Source organism: Tympanuchus pallidicinctus, unplaced genomic scaffold (genome assembly GCF_026119805.1).
Source record: "Tympanuchus pallidicinctus isolate F22 unplaced genomic scaffold, pur_lepc_1.0 scaffold22, whole genome shotgun sequence".
Taxonomy (NCBI): Eukaryota; Metazoa; Chordata; class Aves; order Galliformes; family Phasianidae; genus Tympanuchus; species Tympanuchus pallidicinctus.
The window spans coordinates 32,065,903-32,087,762 of NW_026294739.1; the positions used below are offsets into that span (position 1 = coordinate 32,065,903).

The 21,860-nt window shown below is 41.8% G+C and overlaps 1 protein-coding gene and 1 long non-coding RNA gene across 4 annotated transcripts in view; one reads left to right on the plus strand and one right to left on the minus strand.

Annotated features, from left to right (window-relative positions):
* Positions 1 to 20,252, plus strand: part of WTIP (WT1 interacting protein) — a 72,578-nt gene extending 52,326 nt beyond the window's left edge. Inside the window, exons 3-9 of one of the 3 annotated variants that reach the window (XM_052686373.1) lie at positions 2,551 to 2,618; positions 11,877 to 11,939; positions 14,309 to 14,439; positions 15,480 to 15,531; positions 17,361 to 17,429; positions 19,138 to 19,308; positions 19,464 to 20,252. In XM_052686373.1, coding sequence (XP_052542333.1) covers positions 2,551 to 2,618; positions 11,877 to 11,939; positions 14,309 to 14,439; positions 15,480 to 15,531; positions 17,361 to 17,429; positions 19,138 to 19,290 — 536 coding nt within the window. In that variant the 3' untranslated portion in view covers positions 19,291 to 19,308; positions 19,464 to 20,252. The other 2 variants (XM_052686372.1, XM_052686374.1) reach the window with 2 other exon arrangements.
* LOC128082330 (uncharacterized) lies at positions 16,601 to 21,394 on the minus strand. The gene is made up of 2 exons (XR_008207612.1): positions 21,300 to 21,394; positions 16,601 to 19,286 (listed from the first exon to the last, which is right to left on the minus strand). It is a non-coding gene; the product is annotated as an uncharacterized LOC128082330 (long non-coding RNA).
* Positions 21,395 to 21,860: the final 466 nt, after the last annotated feature.

Below are 21,860 nucleotides of genomic sequence, written 5' to 3' on the forward strand. Positions count from 1 at the left end.
TTTGCTGTGCTTGAGTGAGGTAAGGTTGTTTCATGTCTTAGGGCAGTCAGCTGCCAAACACCCTTGATATTATAAGCATCGCTAAGTGTCATTCTAAAACATCCTTTTTGCCAGGTTTACTTTGCATCCTTCTCGTTCAGGGCAGAATCAGGCATGATTGACTTCTGCCATGGTGCTGTGCTGAGGAAATCACAGGATTAGAATTTGAGGCCCCTCTGTCAACCTGAGAGCTGCCAAGGTCTGCACGCCACAACAAGAAGCAGGACGTACAGGCCCTCATGTACCTTCTGTAGTGCCTCAGGAGATGCCAGCGCCTGCCCTCGCTGAGGGTGTTGTTTCTTGTAGAGATGCTTTCAGCAACATAGTTCAGGATTTGCCCCTGATTATCTGTGCTGCTTCTGATCACAATGGGTGTGCAGTGAGGGTGATGGATAGAGCTTTACTACATGAAGCCAGTTCTCTCCTTCTGTACTGGTGAAGGCAGTGTGTGTGAGTAAGTTGGAAGTGCATCAGCACGTCTGTGGGCAGAGTGTGGCCCCTTCGTTTCCCATACAAAGGCCAAGATGTCCTTCAAAAAGCTATTCTGACCTCTGTCCTTTTCCTCCTCTTTCTCACAATTTTATTATTAGCTCCTTTATTTTCATTTAGGTAAGTACATCAGGGCAAAGGACAGCAATCCTTGGTGTCTTGTCTGGAGTAGATCTCTTGGCCAAATGTCCTCTTGCCCAATCCCGTGCCTGGTCGGCCCTACACCTTGGCAGATGATGTTACTCGTCAGCACACTGGCACAAGCTCTGTACTCAGAAGTGTTCTGAAAGATGACAACAGTGCTGTAGTTAAGACCAGGAGCAGGCTGGGAAGGGCGGTGACAAATCTTTTGGTGGAGAGGTTTAGGAACAGTGGCAAAGCAGCAGAGATCGAGTGCTGGTTGCTCCTGATCCAGCCTGGAGAGGCTCTGTGACCCACCCTGAGAGCTATCTTGGCCCCATGTCTTGTTTCTGTGATATATGGCACAGAGCCGTTTTACCAAAGAGTCTCAAAGAAGATTGATGGTCTCAGTGCATTGTCCATGCCGCCAGGCTCCTGGTCCCCACCAGAGCTACCAGGCAGCTGGAAAGACAAACAAGAGCTGGCTCCACCTACCAGCAGTATGGAGACAGCAGCCTGTGAGATCAACAGCCCAAGAATGTGCACACAAAAGAAGCATTTCCCTCTGCCACGACAGTAAAACCGCCAGACAACCACATGCAGCATGTGATTTCCCAAAAGCTTCAGTCCAGATCCTAAGTTTTTTGTGCCACACACTGTTTCCCAGGATTGGATCACAGGGGCAACATGTAAAAGGCACTTTTAAGCAATGAAAATTAATCATATTTTCCTCAACACTGTTTATGGAAACCGTGAAGAACGTTTCTGCCCCTCTGTGCTTGGCCAACTGGCTCAGCTCTCTGGCCCTGTGAGTTGAACCCACTGCAGATAGGCGGTGTTTATGGGGCAGCCGCTCTATGAGAAGTCCAAGCTTGTTCTGTGCAAAAAAAGGGAGAGGTTTTCTATTGACCTGTAGTACAGAGTCTTTTGCCCTCTTCATTACTCTCATGTCCCTGACAGAATTGCTGCTGTGCATTCCCATCCACAGCTGGTATGCAGCCTGCAGTACGCACTGTGCCATCTGCCTGCCTAAGCTGCAAGTGGCTTGTGAGAGCATCCAAGTATTTGGAAGCTTTGGCCACTTGGAACCTGACAGGGAGTGGAAATAAGGTGTGTCAGCACTGGTTTGGTTTCCATCCACTAGCTGGTTTTACAATGATAAAATCTCTTCCCCTTTGGTGTAGCAGTTCTGGTGTACGGCAGAGATCTTGTGTGTGGTACCTAAAATCTGGCTGGGCTCAGTTATTTCTGAGTTCATTTTTTTGTATCCGTTTTGTTGGGACTCACTGTAGTCTGTTGTTTACTTCTTAACTGTAAGGGGTGCTGCCAGTTCATGATGACCACCGGCTTTTAGAGTTCTGTAAGATTTCATGAAATCTCTTGTTTTCCATGTGATTTTCTGTATTCACCTTCGCATGTGACCAGTACTGCCTTAGTATCACAGGTAGTTCAGTGCATAGTTGTTTTGACATTGATGCTTTAGTGACAGGAACAGCCATATGCTGTAGTCTGTGTTTGTGGTCCTTCAGAGACAAATGTGTTGCTGATGTTGATTCCAGTGGATGTGATCCAGTGGATTCCAGTGGTGTGATTTTACTTACTAAGGGAATTGTATCAATTTACAAATGAGCCTTTCCCCACAGAATAATCCTCTTTGGTTTTAGATTTCAAATTTTCCAGGAACTGGTATCAGCTGGGTTCTATCACTCACAACTAATGTTTGGTTGATAAGGAGTTTGTTAATGCAGGATGGAGACTACAGACTAATCCTCCTCACCATGTACATGGGTGGATGCTGCCAAGAGGAAAGACACCAGGAGCTGGCCACATTAACACATGCAGCAGGACGTGCTTTGTACTTCGTATCCTGAACAAAATTCTGACAGTGCAATATTTTAACAGGGAGAAGACTACGAGGAAAAGCATTCTACAATGTCAATGGCAAGGTGTACTGTGAAGAAGACTTCCTAGTAAGTAAGACTTCAGGCATTTTTTTCACTGTTTTTAGACCAAATTGTTCTTTCATATTGTGTTTGCTTGAGAGTTGGTTTTGTCTTCTGGAGTACCTTTCTGCCAATGCTGGAATTGGGAAACATTTTACTACTAATTCCATAACAGTATTGGGCCCATAGTTTGAAGGGATGGGTATGAAACCAAGTGTGTAACTGTTCATAAGCCATTACAAAGTATAAATTACGAGAATAAACAATGGAGCTGCTTAAGCTTGGGTCTTATTGGATCCACAAATCCTGTCAAACTCAACCTTAAATATCTGGGGAATGCAAGTCACAACAAGAGGGAAGACATTTCTGTCTGGAGCACGTCATTGCTGTGTACGTTGTTGCCGGTGCAGTTTTAACATCACAGCTCTGCTAGGAGCGATGTGGAGCTTTGCTGTGAGTAGCTAAAAACCATGAGCCGTAGAGGAGCAACTAATTTTCTTTCCGTGCGCCCAGAGTTTTTATAAATGCTGTACGTTAATAGAAACTGAGTCATGAAAAAGGAAAAGGAAGCTTATTGCTGGGTTGCGTTGTTCCAAAAATGAAGTATTTGTGCAATTAAGGATGCAGATTGTGCAGTACACAGAGATGATTTCGTAAGTGGCGCACCATTTATAATTAAGAACGAATGAACAGTGTGGCCGGGAATCGAACTGCTACGTTTCAGCTTATAGGATGATGAATTGGAGAAACCAGTATGTTGAATTTACAGCACCTTTGTTGTTCACTGAAATACCGTTCATTTAGAATCATGGGTCTTCAGAACAGCTTTCCATTTCTAATGAAAATATGTCCATCCTTTTTGCAAGGGAATTACTCAGAGTATATCCCACAGCAGAAGTATTGCTGGTAGTACAGACTGCACAAATGCATTTCTCATCAGTGCGATCCATGAGAACTATGGAAATTCTTAGAATGTAAGCCATGTTTGCCTTTGTGTTATACCTGTATTCTCAGCCTACCACAGCTGGCAACTCCCGAGAAGAGCTGGTCATATTTTGTACAGAAAGGTTACTTTTAGTAATTGAAATACGTTACTGTTTTGCCTGTGTTTTGGAATGAAAATGTGATTTTCTTCCATGCTTTTTTCAACTCCTTATTGCCTCTGTTTCTGAGAATTGTAGAGAGACAGAGGAAAAATAGAGTGTGAGGTGGAGAGATTTTTGACCCTTTGAGATTTTTATTTTGTACTGTGTCAGAATGTACTTTTTCCATGACTAAAACCTCTCACACAGACTCAGTGGACATGATTGTTGCTATTAGCTTGTAATCTCAGCCTAAACAAGGCAATTTTAGATCTGAAAATCTACGTCTTTTTGGAGAACATTCAGGCTTTGAGTGAGGAATTGACATGTTCTGTAGTAGGCTTCTGTAGGGAGATGCAGAGATTTTCCCAATAAAACAGGTTATGGACCTGATAGAAATACATTTTCTGCAACTGTCGGAGCTGTTGAGACATTTAAGGTGTAGATATTTAAGCCTAATCCTACTGTGGGCACTTTGTAACAGATTTCTCCTAGCTTGGGGAGATGAGAGAGAAACAGACTCAAGGACTGCAGCAAAATGCAGCAAAAGAAATTAACTTCTGAAGTTATCCTGCCAGCATTAAACTGACTGCTTCTCAGAAAGTGATTTTGCTCTCTTTCATTTTCCCTTGAGCAAACCTCATAGCGAGAATACCAGAAATTGCCTTGTTTCTCTAATTAAAACAACTTTGCCGTCTTCAGAGTCCTGTGGACTGAGCAAGCTCAGAACAGAGCAGTCAGAGGAAAAGGCTGCATAGTAGCATTCAAAAAGGAAATCACTTTAACTACTTCTTGCCTCCAGATCTTGCTGTGCAAGAAGCTTCGTGCTGTCTAAAAAGAGGCTTCTCTGTCCAAAACAGAGAGCCAATTTTTTTTTTTTTCAATATAACTGAAAATTTAAAGCTCCAAACTTTCCTACAGCTTTATATACAGATTAGCTGCTGACCACAGAATGATGTTAGTCAAAGAGCTGGGGAGGTGGATTGTGTTTAAAAAAAAAAAACCAAACAAGTTGCTTCAGGATGTCTGAGGGTAATCTTGCACTCAGTTCTGTGAGCACAGCTATGAGAGCTTTGCAGGTCAAGAAGCAAGCTGGCAGAACTATAGGAGCTGCTATGCACTGTCCCTGGAGTGGCTCCATAGTCCCCACAGAGACCTGCCTTCCGCCCCACAAACCTCTGTCTGGCCAATAGCAGCTGCAAGAAGAGTACATACTCCTATCTACGTCTGTTGCACTGTGAGACTTACTTGTTGTCTCACTGCAGCTTCTTTCTGACTATTAAATGCAGTCAGATTCTGGTCTCATTCTTAGGTATGGAACAGGGAAAAATAAATAAATATTGGAGAGGAAAGCAATAGCAATTGACCTGCATTGTGATTGTATTCCTGCTAAGAAAATACTGTCTCCTGTTGGTGTCCTTGTCCCTTTGGCTTTTGTTTCTCTGAGAACTGATGAGTTACATGGTCCTATATGTGTGGGAATGTTGTCACAGTTGCAACCTTGCAGCTGGTGACCTGGTTATTTATTATATAAATTTGACCCTTTCTTTGAAAGGTGCTTTTAATTTTTGGACAGAGGTGTTACAGAAGTGCAGATGTTGTCTGCACTGTAAAATTGCATTATGAGCAATTTCCACTGTGCAGCCATAAAACTACCCAAAGCACAGATACACCCATCAAAAACCTTTGGCAGTAGCCACAAGGTACATTCTTCTAACAAATAGTTTTCCCACATGTTTGCTCTTATTGAGGGCACAGATTATCTTTCTCCAAATCAGGCAGCTTATTTTGCTCATTCTTTCCAAGAAAGAGACGCTAGAAGTTTTTAGACATGCTCGTGGAATTGTAGATGGAGGGAAGATGCCACATGGCACTGTTGGGATCATCCTTGGGTAATAGTGCTAACCTCGATGTGTGAGGGATCCTGAATCAGTGTTAGGGCTGGTGAACTGCACCCACAGGAGGGGACGTGGCATTACTCTTTATTTGTTGTCAGCCTCCCGCTCCTGACCAGCTGCAAATTCAGCCAGTGCGTAGATCCAAGCCACATGGACTAAATGTAGTGAAAGAATCAGATTTAGGAAAAAAAATCACAGTGCCAGATAATCCTGATCCTACCTTGGTGTGCTGTAGAAATGTCCTAATCTACTATTTCTGGTAGGAGCACTGTGGTAGCTCACAGAAAAGAACAAAACAGAAAGCCCTGACTTTTCACTGGCTTGCTATGGCTCCAGGGAAGATACAGTTACTCTTCTTATGCCACCTTAAGGTAGCAAGTCCAGCAATTTCCAGCTCTTGCCTCAGCCCTGTTAGGATACTTATTTCATGAAAGGAAACAAAACAAATGACAGTTTAATCCTTCCCTGAAAGCTCTGAAGACACAGATGGCTAACTAGCCATAACAGGGACACTGTTCCTGGTGAACAAAACATAAATTCCTTACAGTATAGTAAATAATCCCAGTCAGATGGCTTCTGCCATTTTGTTGATAAATTGCTGCCTAATCACGGGTGAAGGAAAAGCAGCTCAATAATTTTGTCTTTCCTGTTCAATGCTTAAATACCATGTAAAGAAATTTAAAATAAATTACTGTTTTTCTTGGAGAAAAAAAACTTTTAAAATGTCACAAAGCAGCCTGAATCTTAGATCTGTTACTGCATTTTTAAAAACTTTCTATGGACTTATTTTTTCTCTTGAGGTAATGAACATTATTGAGTGGGGGTCCAGCAGAGGTTTAGAAATAAGAGAACTTCCCTCCAAGGAAGAGATCAGAGGGAAAATGAACCTTGTGACAGCTGTTAGTTACATTGCTTAGTGTACTACTGGAAGACACTCAGATGCTATGGAAATAACCAATTACAGACACTACATGCTGCACTGCATAGCATTAAGGTCATACAAAATTTCCCCTTTTAAGATGATTTTTTCCCCCGTCTTACAACTTTGCCAAATTTAATCTTTTAGGCTGAACTTCTCCGTGCTGGGATTTTGCCTCTGGCTAACTTTGCTGTCAATTTTTGTTGAAGGTTTCATCTAAATCTATTCATCTATTTCAGTGAATGAGACTGGAGGAAGATCTGTCACTTTGCCTATAAATCCTCAAGGAGAAAAGTTCTAAAAATGTCATTTTACAGATGCCAACCAAACAGAGAGACATATGATGTTGGGAGGTTTTAAGGTGCCCCCTTTCTGCCCTATGTGTCCCCGAGTATGGCCAGCCCCACCATGACGGTGTGCTTCCTGCCCTGGCCACGTTCCTCTCTACTCCAGAGGCACAAGGGCTGAGCAGATGGAGGGTCATCAGCCTACAGTGCTAACAGAGCTGTGCCTTGAAATCATGCTGGCTGCCTCTCAAATCTCCCCCTCATTCTAGTTCTCCAGGGTTTCTAATCATTCCTTCCCACCAGCAACTGGTACCTCTTCTTAACACCGCCTTCCTTGCCACAGCCCTAGCCTCTTCTCTGTAACTGACCACTGAACACAGAAGTTGGTTACAGAGAGCATACTGGGCCTCATCTTAGATCCACAACTGTAAAACACTAAATATTTTTAAAGGTATGTAAGGGGCAATGAATGCAAGACTGGCATGAGGAGACAAAGATGATAGGAGCAAGGAGCGGGATATTAATGGAGAGCTAACTGGGTGATTTGCACCTTCATCTCCTGTAGTACCAAGTGAAATGAGACCCTGACCCTAATTTGGGCCTCTAACATACATGGCTGAAATGTAAATATTAACGATAATGAAGCTATTCTTTTCAGTTTGCACACATGCTGTTTTCTACAACTGGCAGTGTGGGAAATAGTCTGTTCCACTTGCTGCATCCTCAGGAAGATTGTTTTTATTTAGTGTAATGGAAGCTGGTGTCAGCTGGAGCCAGAGGTTTGATTTTCTACCTCAGTATAAGTGTTTGGGAGGTGAGCACTGGGACTGGTGCATTGGTCCGAGAGCCCATTGCTGCTGATGGAGACTCTCAGAAAAAAAACAGAATCCAGCTGAAAGGTAAACGATTTAAGTTGTAGTTGTGCCCATTTGATATCTAATGGAAGTCACAGAGCAAATGTAGTTTAGACGATTGCTAGGATGTTGCATTTAGGAGACTTGCGATTAAAATGCATTCTCCAGTTAGAGAGCAGACAAGCATTGCTTATCAATATGTTTACTGGAGTAATGGAATGAAAGCTTGGAAAGGAATTTGCTGTGTGGTATTTCTGGTAGATGTAAGTTTGAGGAAGTCTGTGAGTATTTTCAAGGTGCTGACTGCTGTAGGTTGGGACAGGAGGGACTTTCAAGTTCTGTAACGCTGATACCATTAATCTGAAGTGGACAAATCCAAGTCATGTGCCTTGAAAGGCAGTCAGTTACCAGCTGAATTCCTGGGTTTTGTCAGTGTTTTCACAGTCCAACAAATTCTGTGCTGAACGTAAGGTCTATCCTTGCCCAATCCATGTCTTTCAGCTGCAACTAAGTGGAAATGCAGAAACATGAAGATACGCTGCTGTGGTAGTGTTTCCTTACTGGCAGTAAGGCAGGGCACAGCAACAGGGTATGTGAAAGGTTTTCCAGCAAGATGAAGGGAAAGGTTCTGGACTATTTTGCTTTAATCTCTGCCACCTGCTCTGAGGCTCCAGTATCTTTGATATCTGTGAAGGCTCCATTTTGTTCAGTTCAGTTTAATCACTGCATTTAAATGTGTGTGAAAAAAAAAAAAAAAAGAAACAGAAAAAAACCAACCATCTGCATGAAACCAAATTTGATATTCTCTCCCTCTTTTAATGTGACCCCATGAATTTCTTGCATTGTTGTATCCCATGTACTAAGGGTCCCATGCAGAGTGCAAACAATAGAGCAGTGAGAAGACAGATGCTCTGCTAATGGGAAACCAAGGAGAAGAGAGTCTGTGAGGGATTACAGGCAGCCTGGGGTTGGAATACATTATTAGCATAGCACCCAATTCAGAAATTAGTTTTCCGAATTAAATGCCTACAGCATTTTGGCAAAAGCTCCTGATCATACCTCTCAAAAGCCCTTGAAGCATAAAAGGGTAAGAATCTCAATTCTAGGCTTAACATTCACATTCGGTGACTTTGCAGTGCTGTAACAGTTTTTACAGCTTCATACCATTGGCAGTAACTGCCACACCTACTGAAATGTAACCCACTTGATCTGTTTGCACAAACCTTTAGCAGGTTTTGAACATCCCCATTAAAGAAGAAAATGGGTCTGAATGAGATTCCAGGGTCTGTTTCCAGGAGGAGGGTTTTGTTTTATTGAGTACGTGACAGCAGGGAAGTGCATCAGTCTCTCCCTGGGCTTGGTTGGGCATGTGAAGGAGAAGCAGTGACATGTCCCTTCCAGGCTCTGATGTTGCCTAAGGTAGAAACTTGGGATCCCGAAGCCTCTGTCAGGAATGCTTTGTTTTGTTTGGTTTTGCTTCTGAAAATCCCGATGAGAGTATTGAACTTTAAAAGGCCCTGGCTACACAACCAACGTTGGTTGGAGGGTTCAGGGCAGACAGGAGAAATGTTTTCCTACCGTACTTGGTGGGATTAACCTCCATGCATAATTGTCCATTATATGCCCAAAATTCATCGTTAAATTCTTGCATATTAGACAGAACCGTTCATAAACCCTAAGATTTTCATAGAAGGACACTATCAGTCCTAAATATTTGAGACAGAAGGGGACTTGTTCTTCTCTTTGTGCCTGTTAGATAATCAAAGTGTAGTGGACAGCGAACAAAAGAAAAGTTCAGCCAGCTAAGTCTTCTACTTTATTTTCACTCTTCCGTTCTGGCATACGTTAATCATATCTCAAGGTTTTCTAGAGTCTTATTTTAGTATAAATATCACTGGGGAGTTGGATTATGAAGGTCTTGATTCTTGCGCATAAACTAGATTTTGTTATCCTGAGTGAGAATTCAAGGACAAGGTAAATATGGGAGAAGGCATCTGGGAGCAAATCAAGGAATTGGGAAAAATATTTTACCAGCTCCTTAGCATTTACTTGTTTTCTTTGCATTTTGGTAATTAGCATCTTACTTCTAATCCACAGATGGGACAGTAAAGAATAAGGCTTTTTTTTGAGCTTTGAATTTCACAGCAATTATTTCATAACAAATTCTTTGAATATTTTTGTATATACTTAATGAGCATCTATAACAAATATTTGAGAACGTTCAAAAATACACTTACTTGTCCTGGGTTCATACTGTCTGTATCCTTTTGAATGCATTTATCTAGTTTGAGGCTGGTCTGTACTTGTTATCTTCAGAAAAAAAATACATCTGAGAACTTTACAAACTAAGCCTCATTCTGTCTGCATTTAGAATGAAACTGTATGTATAAACTACTTTGTATACAAGAAATGTAGCTAGGATGGGCTTTCTCAGCTAGGATCTTGCATGTCGATCCATTAATTATTTCACTGTCTTGTCTCAATCTGCTTTTCATGTCTCCAGATTATGAGGAAGGGTGGCATACCCAAAATTTCTTTTCCCACCTCCAGCTATGGAGTAATGTCAGACATAAAGAGTACAAGTCTGTACAACCAAACCCGTCTTCTCATGGAGCTGAATCGTTTGCAAGCTCTGAGGGACCAGTGCTGCTTCCACCAGCCACACTGGGAACCCGTCACCAGGGAGGCTCCTTGGTGTGCTGACAGATGATAATGAAGCCATTCTCCCTTGTCTGCTGTCCGGAGCAAGTAACAGTCTCTGTCTGTACGCACGAGGCTTGTGAAGCTTAGTAATTAGTACGATTAGTAATCAACTGTTTCAAAGGCAGAGGTTGACAATTTTAATTAATATTTTAAGCTCTGCTTCTAAAATTGTAAACTTAGCACAACAGCCACGTCTGAATTCTCAAAGAGAAGAGAACAAACTGCAGAGGTGAAGTTGACTGACAGGTGAGAGACAAAAAAACGTAGAGATGATGACATATTGTTTACCTCTAAACAGCACTGCCATCAGATGGAAAAATGGTGCTGCTGGTTTCCCTGCCTGTTACTATTTTCCAGTCCAAAGAGAGGTAAAGCACAAGCAAAGCCTAATCTACCAGCTGTCAGTAAAGCAGGTTTCTGATTTGTCTGAGATCAGTGCTGCGATCAGGAAGAAAGAATAGTGTAGCGGCAAAGGGGCAGTTTCCCAAGCCTGTGAAATATTTTATCACTGATATCAGACTTGTTACCGTGTTATGAAGTCGTCTTAATAGAGTAATGTAGTTCTGAATGTGGCAAATAACAATTCTCTTGTTAAAAACAAATCAGGGTTTTAATATAATAGGGTAAGTCTTGTAAAGAGTGATTTTGTGTCAGCAAAACCTTTCTTTCTGACAAGCAGTGTAATTTATGACAGTCTAGTTAGCACTAAATGACATTAATGTGACCATTAAGCCATTCTCTTCCTGGGAAATAACGTTCTTTCTTAATCAATAGCTGGGTAAATGCTCCTTTGCATTCCTTATCAAACGGCAGCCAGATGGTACCGGTAAATTCATTCCAGCAGGATTTTAGAATTAGCTGGGTTTGAATTATTGTTAATCCTCTGCTGTCTGTGCTGCCAGGACCTACCCACCTGTTTCCAGTAACCCTTCAGTTCGCAACCTTAGGAAATAGTCTAGCCAGATGGTTACTGAGATACAGTGCAGCCAAGAAGCATCCCGAGCAGCCAGGCCTTTTCTACCTCAGTTAGAAGAAAAAAGCAAGCATTTTGATACAAAGGCTGCTACTTGAAAGTGGGGAGGTGAACTCAGCTGTTTCGTCCAGACTTGCACATCAGTTTCACTGCACAATTCAGAGCAATATCTTGCAGAAATAGCCACCTCTGTATGTGTTCCTCAGCACTACAGTCTCTTGTGCACAAGTTTCAAAGTTGAAGATTGCATAAGCTATATTCCTTAGTGTGGAGCTGTGTCAGCTGCCACAGCATCATTTGGTGACTTTTCAGGCCCACCAAAGTGCCTGCAAGACCTTTTTCTTCAAAATCACTTTGTTGCATAACAGTAATAATTTTGCCTCCAACCTCTTGATCTGAAATAACGTGCAATCCCCTCGCGCTAATATAAAGGAAAACATATGGCAGCAGATCTATTGTGTAGTTTGCTGTCATATACAGCACAGGATAGAAAACAGCATGATGTTCATCTATTTCTGCAGCTAAAAGAGTGGCTACTAATAACCCTGTTATTTCTGTTATTTCAACAGTATTCGGGTTTCCAGCAAACAGCAGATAAGTGCTTTGTTTGTGGACACCTCATAATGGAAATGGTAAGAGACCTAAACTGTTTTATATCTTTTCTGATGTATTTTGGATAGTGGTCTGTTAGACAACGTGCTTATTCGCTAGTCAGAATATCATTGTGTCTCCACTATTGTAAAGGCAGCGTTTCAAATTGAGGCAGTATTGTAACCTGAAGTATATTCTTGCTTACTTGGTCTGAAGTTGGGCTTCTCTTCTACCTGAGATCATGGGATGCCATTTTTCTTCCACATGCCAGTTAAAAAAAGAAATAACAAAGGGAGAATATAGGCCACAGCTTTGTATGAGCATGGTAAAGGAAAACGAGTTGTGCTCTGTAAGACAAGAGCTCTTTCAGTGGGGTCAAGGTCTGGGCTAGAAAAGAAACACTAACAATAGTCTTGAGGTTTGTTGCCAGCTCCGTGAGTTGCTTCTTGCTTTATTTACCTTCTGCCACTTGCTCTACATCTGTTAAGATCTGTTATTTGCTACTGTGATTTGCAGGGAGACAGTGGTCAGTTACTTTTATAAGAAAACAAGGAGCTGTGGTTTGAGCCAGATACTGCTGGCATCCTTCTCTAGGTGAAAGCAGGATAAATTTCATCTGTTCTTTCTAAGCAGAATTCCCAAGTAAAATGGCTTGCACATTGAAGAAGTGCAGATCACATGTATGCCAATGTTTTTCTCTTGCTGTAAAGTGTATTAACGTTTATCAGTGCACGTAATAGAAGTAGTGATTGCACTGCAAACACAAAGGTGCAGTAGGAGCTGGAACACAGACTTCACTAATGAGAATTCTGGCACATATCCTGGCACCACTGGTTGGACAAGGATATTGTTCGTTTTAGCCCAAGAGCAAACTTCTAGAGTTGTGTCATGCTGGGAGGGGGAGGGGTATCACAACTTGCATGCTTTGAACTGGCCTTTAATTGCAGGATGCCAGGCAAGAGTCTAATATCTTGTTGGTGGAGCTCAGTGGCCGGAAGCTTGGCAAGTCTGCCATTCTCCCATCAGCAAGTATACTCCAAAAAAAAAGGAACCTGCTTTGGGAGCTCCAGGAATTAAGCAGTCTTATTTGGCTAATTGCTTTGTGTTCCTCCTTAGGAGTGCACAGGCAGCAAACATGTCTGCACAGTCACATTACTGGTGTGCAACTGAGGAACAGTGCTGCAGCCCCACAGGGTTGGGTGCAGCCTGAAGCTTTCAAGGGCTGAAAGTGCAGTTGTTCTGTGCAAAGGGTGGCTGCACAACCACACCAGGCTTGTGCTTGTTATGTAGCTGTTTGGATAGCAATGCATGCCTAAACACAAGGGTAGGAGCAGTCTTGCAAATCAAAGTGTCTGATACCAGTCACTGAACAGAAAGCTGTGCTCCATGTCTTAGTTCCTGTTGAACTTTACCTGTAGAAACAGCTGCAAGGCCACATCAGCTTTGTCAGTGGAGATTCTCCCTGTACAGTCTATTAGTAGCCTAGTGCTGCTGCTAGCAGAAACGTTTTGAAATTACCTCCCAAAGATAGTGGTTACACCTGAAACGTGTACAATTGGTGCTATAATCTCTTGAGAGTTCCTGAAGATGGAACCTTGTCTAGTCCTTCCCAGAACCTAGTCCATGAACTCGGTGTGCTATCTTTGATGGCCCTGTGCCATGCCACCTCCACTAAGTGGAAGGGATTTTATAACAGTATTGAGAAAACTGCATAATAAAGGCTTTCTGTGAAATAACGGAATCACAGCATTAGAAGGGACCTCAAGAGATCACTGAGTCCAAAGCCCCTGCTAAAGCAGGTACCCTACAATAGGCCACACAGGCAGATGTCCAGACAGGTCTCGAATATCTCCATAGGAACAGGCAGTAGGGAAGGTCAGCATGACAGAAGCATGGACAATTTTGATTACTCATTGATACAGATCTTAGCAAAAACTGATGGGCCCCTATAACTGAGTAATAACTGGTCAGTAAGTGTGGTGGAACAGGAGTTTTATTATTTTACTGTGTAGGTGTGAGCAATGGCTACTTTAGACTCCTTCTGTCACGGTCTGATGCATTTTGTGAATTAACTCTGTATCCTACTCACTTGTATTTGACTGCAACAGATTTTCCAAGTAGTCTGTGAAGCTGTTCTTAGTTTCTGTTGGGCAGTATTAGCCATGCAGAGCTAATACTGATGGACTTAATCTGATTTTCACAGATCTCTGTCATTATTGGGAGCCTGATAGAAACCCACAGAAATCAGGAACTTCGTTATTTTAAAAGGCCCCTTGCTGACAGAATTCCAGATTGGTAAATTCATCCCAAAGCATGTGCTTCTGTCATTTTTAAAAGTCAGACACAGCAGTGTATGAGGAAGGATTTCATGTAATTGTGCACCCATTTACTTTGCTCTTTGCCTCTTAAGATCTTACAGGCCCTTGGAAAGTCATACCACCCTGGCTGCTTCCGCTGCGTGGTATGCAATGAGTGTTTGGATGGAGTCCCCTTCACTGTAGATGTGGAGAACAATATTTACTGTGTCAAAGACTACCATACGTAAGTAAACAAATCTATTGCATGCTTAGAAGATTTATACTGGTTAAGTTACTGGTACAGCTGTGAGTCTTGCAGTAGATGAAGAGTTATTCCTATTTGTTCAGCTGTCCCTTAGTGCTCTTCTCACACACTGCATTGTAAAGTGTTTTAAAGTTATCCTAAAACTCACTTGGTGGGTCTTGTGGGGAATTCAAGGGCTAAGTGAGATTGAAAATGAGGTTGTATTAGAGGATGTATTTCTCTGCTGGCTGCTTCTTTCAGGACTTCATTACTAATTAGACGTGGCTAATTCTGCAAGTGGTGGTAGGTTCTGCTAGTGTCCAGATGCTAGTGGTGCGTAATACTTGGGAATGTAAGTTACATCAAGTTAGATGGGACAGTAGACATAGAATTAGCAGCCAGTGTTAGAATGATCTGACCTTCACCGGATGAAGTTTTACTGTTTAAGTGATTGCTTTTGGACTCTTCTCTACTCTTGCTCAAGGGAAATGTAAATGCTCTCTTTGCTCCAGCCAGCTAGTAACTCAGCTCGTGGATCAAGAGAAAATCACTTTAAATTCATTTGTATTGGTCTGACTGTATTGTGGAGATGGAGTGATGTTGGCCCAGTGACTACCATAAAATGCAGCTGCAGGTAAAACCAGCTGATGTATTTGGTTTACACAGATCCTAGCTGAGATCAGTCCTTCTCCCATTTAGCATGTGAGCTGGTGACCGGCCAGGTCAGGAGCTACTTTGCACAATTTGAATAAAGAAAGGTGAGAGAAAGGGCACGTATAGGAAGAGGGGTGGATTGATAATACTTAGAGGTCAAGAAGAGCTAAGCAATAAAGCTGGGGTAGATACACCTTTCTAAGTCTCCTTTTCCCTGAATATTGTAAAAACAAACAAACAAAAAAAAACAACCCAAAACAACATAGAGATATCTTCAAACCCAGGTTTACATTTTACTAAAAGAAGGCATGGTAAGAATAGTTGTCCTGGTTCTACTTTTTGAAGAAACTTCAAATGTAACTTGAAAATGTCTTCTTGCTCCCTAGGGTTTTTGCACCAAAATGCGCTTCCTGTAACCAGCCGATTCTACCAGCACAGGTACATGTTAATGTGCACAGACTCGTTACAACAAACAGCTGTTGGCATAAGAACACTTTCCAAGAACTTTTCCTCCTTCTTCCACAACGTATGTCAGATATTAAATTAAATACAGTTCAGCAGTAATGTCACTCCCAAACATTCCCAGAGGTTGTAATAGTCATAGTGCTTATGTAGCATATTACTTTGTATCATTAGGGTGCTTTCCAGGTCTTAATTGTGCTGTTATAAATCTCGTTTAATTGAAAGCCCTAACTGGGGCTCCAAGAACAATCCAAGAAGTAAAGCTCTGTTTATTTTTAGAATTTCCCATTAGCTCAAGTAGCAATTTTCCTTGTCCGCAATGTTTGCTTTTCTGATGTGCATCTGATATGATGCCCAAGCTTGAAAAGAAAGCTGAGGGGTTACCCTGACCCTCAGAAGCCACACAGCCTGTTGTCGTGGAAGGTCACTATAATGAAGTGGTTAAAGGGTGGAAAAGGAGGTAGAAAAGTTGCCTAAAAGGAAAGCCAGATGAATGACTGCTGCTTGCAACCTCGGACCATTGTGATGGTATTGTTAGCACAGTAAGACTCTGGAAAAGACGATCCCTTTCTGCCTGCCCACAATGATGTTCCATTAAACTCCAGCAGCTGCAGGACCCCCCGAGTTCCCACTGCTCATGTCACTGGCCAGTCTGATCACAAGGAAGGCCCTTCGCGCCTTCTTTCTCCTCTCTTCAGGCACATGTAGCCAGAGCGTGCCTCCTGTAAGCTGCTGTGCCCTACTAAAGTCTGTGGCTGGAGCCTCTTAGTGTGCCCACCTTTACCATGCCACATTATCCGATGTCTGTCATTATTATTTTTGCTAAATTAAAAACCTTATGAAAGCTGGGCCAGAACCTCATGCACTGCTGATGGTGGTATAAGGAGTGAAGTTTCCATAGAGCTTTTCTAGTTTCTTGCCTTACAAAATAATTTAAAAATTAATAATTATTAAAAGAAGGTAAAAAAGCAGTCCTACTGCTGACTCATCTGATGGTTAGCAGGATAGACTCCATGTTCTTTCCCACGGAGGTTTCATAGGTTAGTTCAAATCCAGCAGTGCAGGTGCTAACCTGCCCGTGGCTTCTCTCAGACATAGTCTACGTCATATCTGATGCTCTAACCACGCCTGGAACTGGAAACAGTGTGGGTCAGCAAATTTAATGAGCTCCGTCTTCAGAGGCATGGAAGTGGCTCAGGGAAAGGTTCCTGTAACCTGTGAGGTTACAGGAAGGGTATGGGCAGCTTGGCAGAGCCTGGGGCTCTGCCAGGTATTACACAGCTCCACTGCATCCATCATCGCACTGGGGCTTTGGCCTGTGTGCATAATTACATGCTAGACAGCTATGTAAAGGACCGTAGGGCACATACACTGCCATGTGCACACGCAGAGTAGCTGTGCACCAGCTAGTTTGAGGGGAATGAGTCTGCTAGGAATAGTCACCTAGTCATTATCTCATAGTGTTTGGCTTATAGTTTGTTCAACTTCTGGGTGCCCTTGGAAAATTGTTTTATTTCAAGAGAAAAACTCTCTTTTGAACATGAAATTTTAGCTATGCTTCCCAAATTACCTTTACAGCCTATTTTAGACATCCACAGGACTGCTTAACAGGAAAACTGGTACTGCAGTGCAGTGCATGGAGGGGAAGACCCTCAGCAGTTACAGAGATCTGTTCTACGAAAGGAGAAGGGATATCTCACACAGAAGCACCTTTCCATAGCTGTATGTTGGGCAACATACTGAAAGAAGATTGAGAAAACACCACTTAAAAGCCCACTCTTACCTTTTCTGTGCTTTTCCAACAGGGATCTGAAGAAACCATCAGAGTAGTGTCAATGGACAAAGATTACCATGTGGAATGTTATCACTGTGAGGTGAGTGTCACAGAGGAGCTGGGCTGAGGCACTGGACAAGGACTGCTTATACCAAACATTCTCCTCTCAGTAGATGCATGACTTGCAACCCAGGGTGCGTATGCTGACTCCTGCATGCCTGGGCAGGTAGGGCTTTGCACTGTGGCTTCTGAAAGGAGTTGGAGGAATGAGTGCTAGCTGCTATTTCCAGTAGTACCAAATAAGGTTCCTTTTTTTTTTTTCCAGTATATTAATTTAAAAGGCTGAGTTTCATTGTGGTGGAATTTTCTCTGTACTTGTAGATGGGGAGAGAACATAGAGGAAGCCCTGGGTCTCTTTTTCCTGATCTTTTTGGATACAGTTTGTGTGGCTGTGGTATGAGGAGGTTTGAATTTGCTTATGCAGAGAAAGACCTTCATCCTGTGCTGGAAAGCTCTTCCAGGGGATTTGTGTATTTCCATGCTGGATGAACACTTGTTTACTACATAAGAGAGAACAGTATCGATGACAGTATTTTTGTGCAGAATATTTAAACATTTATTGGAGCAGATCAAGATCTGGGACTGGTGCTTTTGCTTCACAGGGAGGAGAGCTCAGTTGAGTGTTATCTGTGCAGCCCAGGAATACAAGGAAGGAGACAAACTCTTTAATTTGAGATCAACCTTTCGTGCAATCCAGCTCAAAAATGGTTTTATGGAGAGGTTTCCAATTGAGGGAGAAGGATAGCAAAATTTGGGGCATTCTGAAATGTATGTTTCAGGACCTACACCTGAGCCTATGAGCCTAGCCAGCTCCTTCCAACAGAGGTAGCTGATACTCAAGATAAATTGGCATAGGACATTTCAGCATGTGGAGAGCTGTACTTCCCTCCCTTCTTCCCTCAACTATTGCTTTGTGCAGGCTTCACTTTAGATGACAGCTCCCTCCCCTTCTTTCTCAGCCTATTGACATTATATTAGAATGTCCCAATGGGGGTTTGTTTTCTGTTCTGTTTCATTATTCATTTACCCATTCTCTTTTCAGTTTGAGGCAAATTAAGCTGCTTCCACATCTGCTGAGAATGGCAGAGAACATTTATGTACAGTAATCAGAGGTTAGCCATGTGTTGGCAGGGGTAGGTTACTGCTTAATAGCTTCAAATTAGGCTCTCAAACTGTACACACTGGGTCACTGCTGTCTCCAGCTATGCTAGTTCAGTCAGTACCAGTATTCTGAGGTATGCACACAGACACTTTGCAAATGTCCAGTTTGTATGAAATGTCATTTAAGTTGTCATCCACCATTTGTTCATCATGCAAAGTCAGTAGTCAAGCTTGGAAACTTTTCTACTTTCCTGTGTCGTCTTTTCCTGGTGTGACAGCTTAACAGCTGCAGCAAAACCTCAACAGATTCTCAATCTGAAACTGAAATCCACTGAAGAAATGGACTTTCTTATTACAGAAAAAGGAATAGGTTTTAGAGAGTTTTTGTTTGATTTGCATCGACATTGAAAAGATGGAAAGAGGAAAAAGAATTGGGCTAGAATTTGGCTAGAATTACTATAGCTAGTCCTAGTAGATTTTAGTGATGTCATTTTGTTTAATGCAGGATAGACAGGACCCGTCTACCATAAACTCTTGATGTTGCTGTCTTTTGTGGCGTGAGAGCGAGCTTGCAGGGTTAATCAGTGTTGATATAAGATGACCTACCTGAGTCTCTCATAAAACTGGAATGTATATTTTTCTTCTAGGATTGTGGCTTGCAGCTCAATGATGAGGAAGGCCATCGTTGTTACCCATTAGAGGGCCACTTGCTCTGTCACAGCTGTCATATCAGGCGCCTCAATATTAAGTTGCCATCGCATCCCCCGCCAAGCTATCCAATGCACGTCACGGAACTCTGAAAGACATTTCCATTGCCAGTAAGCCGTTTAAAAGAGAAGACAAATTTAAAAGTGACTTTCCTGTTCCTTTAAAGATGATATTCCAGTAATAACCTTCTAAACCATCTATTTATTTTTTAAATCAGAGGTAAGGGGTTCTTTCTAATCTTGTATATATGCGTTCTTTTATTTAGACGTTTTCACTGAGGCACCGTCTACTTGAACAAATAATGCGCCATCAAGTCATAACTGTAAGTGGCAGCATTTTTAAAAACAGTGGTACAAAGGGCTGCTCTGCACTCCTTGCTCACGTTTCTTCAGTGGAGGTTTTGGCCAAGTAAGGAGTACAGAATAAATTTCCAAAATTTAGCACCTTTATCACATTGCAGCAGGCATGGTAAGATAAATGCCAGCATTTTCACTAGTTTCCTTGAAATCTGGTCTTAGAGAATACAAGTCTCACATTTTAAAAACTGTACATTCCCAGAATTAGTGAATAAGGAAGCAAACGAGTGTCTTCAGCAATGACAGCTTTCAGCATGGGTTAGATAATGGCATTCTGTGAAGACATATCAGGACAACTTTTCAACCTACGTGGTTCCACAGTGATCTAAGGACTAACTTTGTTAAAGAAGAATGTCAAGGGTCTCATAAAAAACACGTTACAGAAGAATATATCCAAAAGAACAGTGCATGCAGGGTTGTAAAATTGAAGGAAGGTACTGAGCTCTGTAATTGCTTGTTATGTACAAGTGTAGCCATAGCTTCAAAATGCATTCATGTGACATTGATGATTTGGCACTTAGTAAGCAATTCATCTTTAAATTTTTTTGTTTGTTTAACAGAGTTAGCAGCCCCTTTCTATGCAAAGGTAAACCTTACACTACCTGTTTTATGCAGGCTACTATTTGTTCATTTGTTACCAACTGCTTTAAGATTGTATGTTGAGACATTATTAAAATGGAGGGGCTGCGGTTTTTGTATTATCTTTTCAGCTTTGTGTTCTTTTCTAGATGTACTTTTCATCAGATTATGGTCGTTATCTTCAATGGAAAAACACAACACAGTTTAGCAGAAATAATAACTTAGACAATTGAAACACTGATGTTTTATAACAAGTATTAGATGTACATAGAATGTACACTTTCATGTTTTGCATAAGCTGTTACAGTAACCTCAGAGCTCTGGGGAAATGTATGTCTTCCATATAGGAAGTTCGATGAATCTTTTTTTATGGTTTTTCTACCATGTGTTGATGATTTACATGCAAATCACACATCTGTATGTTTAAAAAATTCCTTGCATTCTCATGAGAATTTATCCAGCCTTCCTGAATTTATATTTTAAATAAATCCATCATTGCTGTCTTTGTATCCAAAATTACAATAAAATAAAACTCTTCTGCTCCAGAGGAAGTGGAAATACCAGACCAGATTCTCGGCATGTGTAAACTGGGACACTTCAGTGCGAGTTCTCAGCATGTCAAGAATCTGACTGGCCCGTTCAGAAGTGATCACGTTGAATTCAGCATGCAGACTGATGAAACGACTTATTTGGTAACACCACTGCAGTTTAGTTTCTTATGCTCCACTGATTTTTTGAAAGCCATTTGTGGTGCTCTTGAAAAAAGTACAAAGGGCATCCAATGGCCCCTAATTCCAAAGTGGAATAATTAACTCTTTTAACAGAATTTTTTGACAGTCTGGAATTTCCTTGGGGAGGTGGGGAAGAGCAGGGAGGCAGGAAAAATTCTCGTGCACTATTTTTTTTTTCTGTTAGTAAGGAACAAAAGCTATGTTTTCTGAACTTCTACCAAACTTCCTCTGGCCTAAGTGAACCTGTTCTACTGAATGCTCTTTGGCAAGTCAGATACTCCTTTAAAAAGTAATTTTCTAATTAATATATGAGTTAGTGTGAGAGCCATGTTTTGTAGGAATTACTGTATAACTAGTGTCCTGTTTCAGCAGTGTGAGCTAGGAATCCTCCTTTGCAGAAGGGTAGACATTGGCTGCATGCACACATGCCTTTACCTCTGTGCCCATAGTCACCAAACCAGCCTCAAGAGGGAAGCAGAAGTAGAGGTGCCTCTTGCCCAAACAGCAAATTCTGGAAAAAGAAACAATTGTCTTCAGTTGGGTTATATAACTAGGTGAATTCCATTAAGGTTACTACAAACACTAGGAAATGAAGATAGAGCTTCAGGATAGACTTTTAGCCTGAGCTGCAACGTAATACTTTTCCATTTAAGGAAGCTGCTTTGGCCCACATCTATCTTTGAGGTATTTCTAATTGCTTGTCTTTACAATTACATACTAAAGAATTCAAATTAAGAAAACAATCATTCAAATACACAGAGAATGTTTGAGTCTGTTCCTGTGAGCAAGTCATCCCATAGCAGTACATGCTGTACACTGATGCAAAAACCTTAAATACCACTGTGGCCAGAGGTGGAGGTGACTCTGGCATTTAGCTGGGCTTCCACCAGCACCTTCCTCAGCACTTCCACCTCCAGTCAACAGCAAGGTTAGGTTTCCAGCTCAGCATTACTTTTCAAGGGTCAGCATGATCCAACATGTACATGTATTTACCTT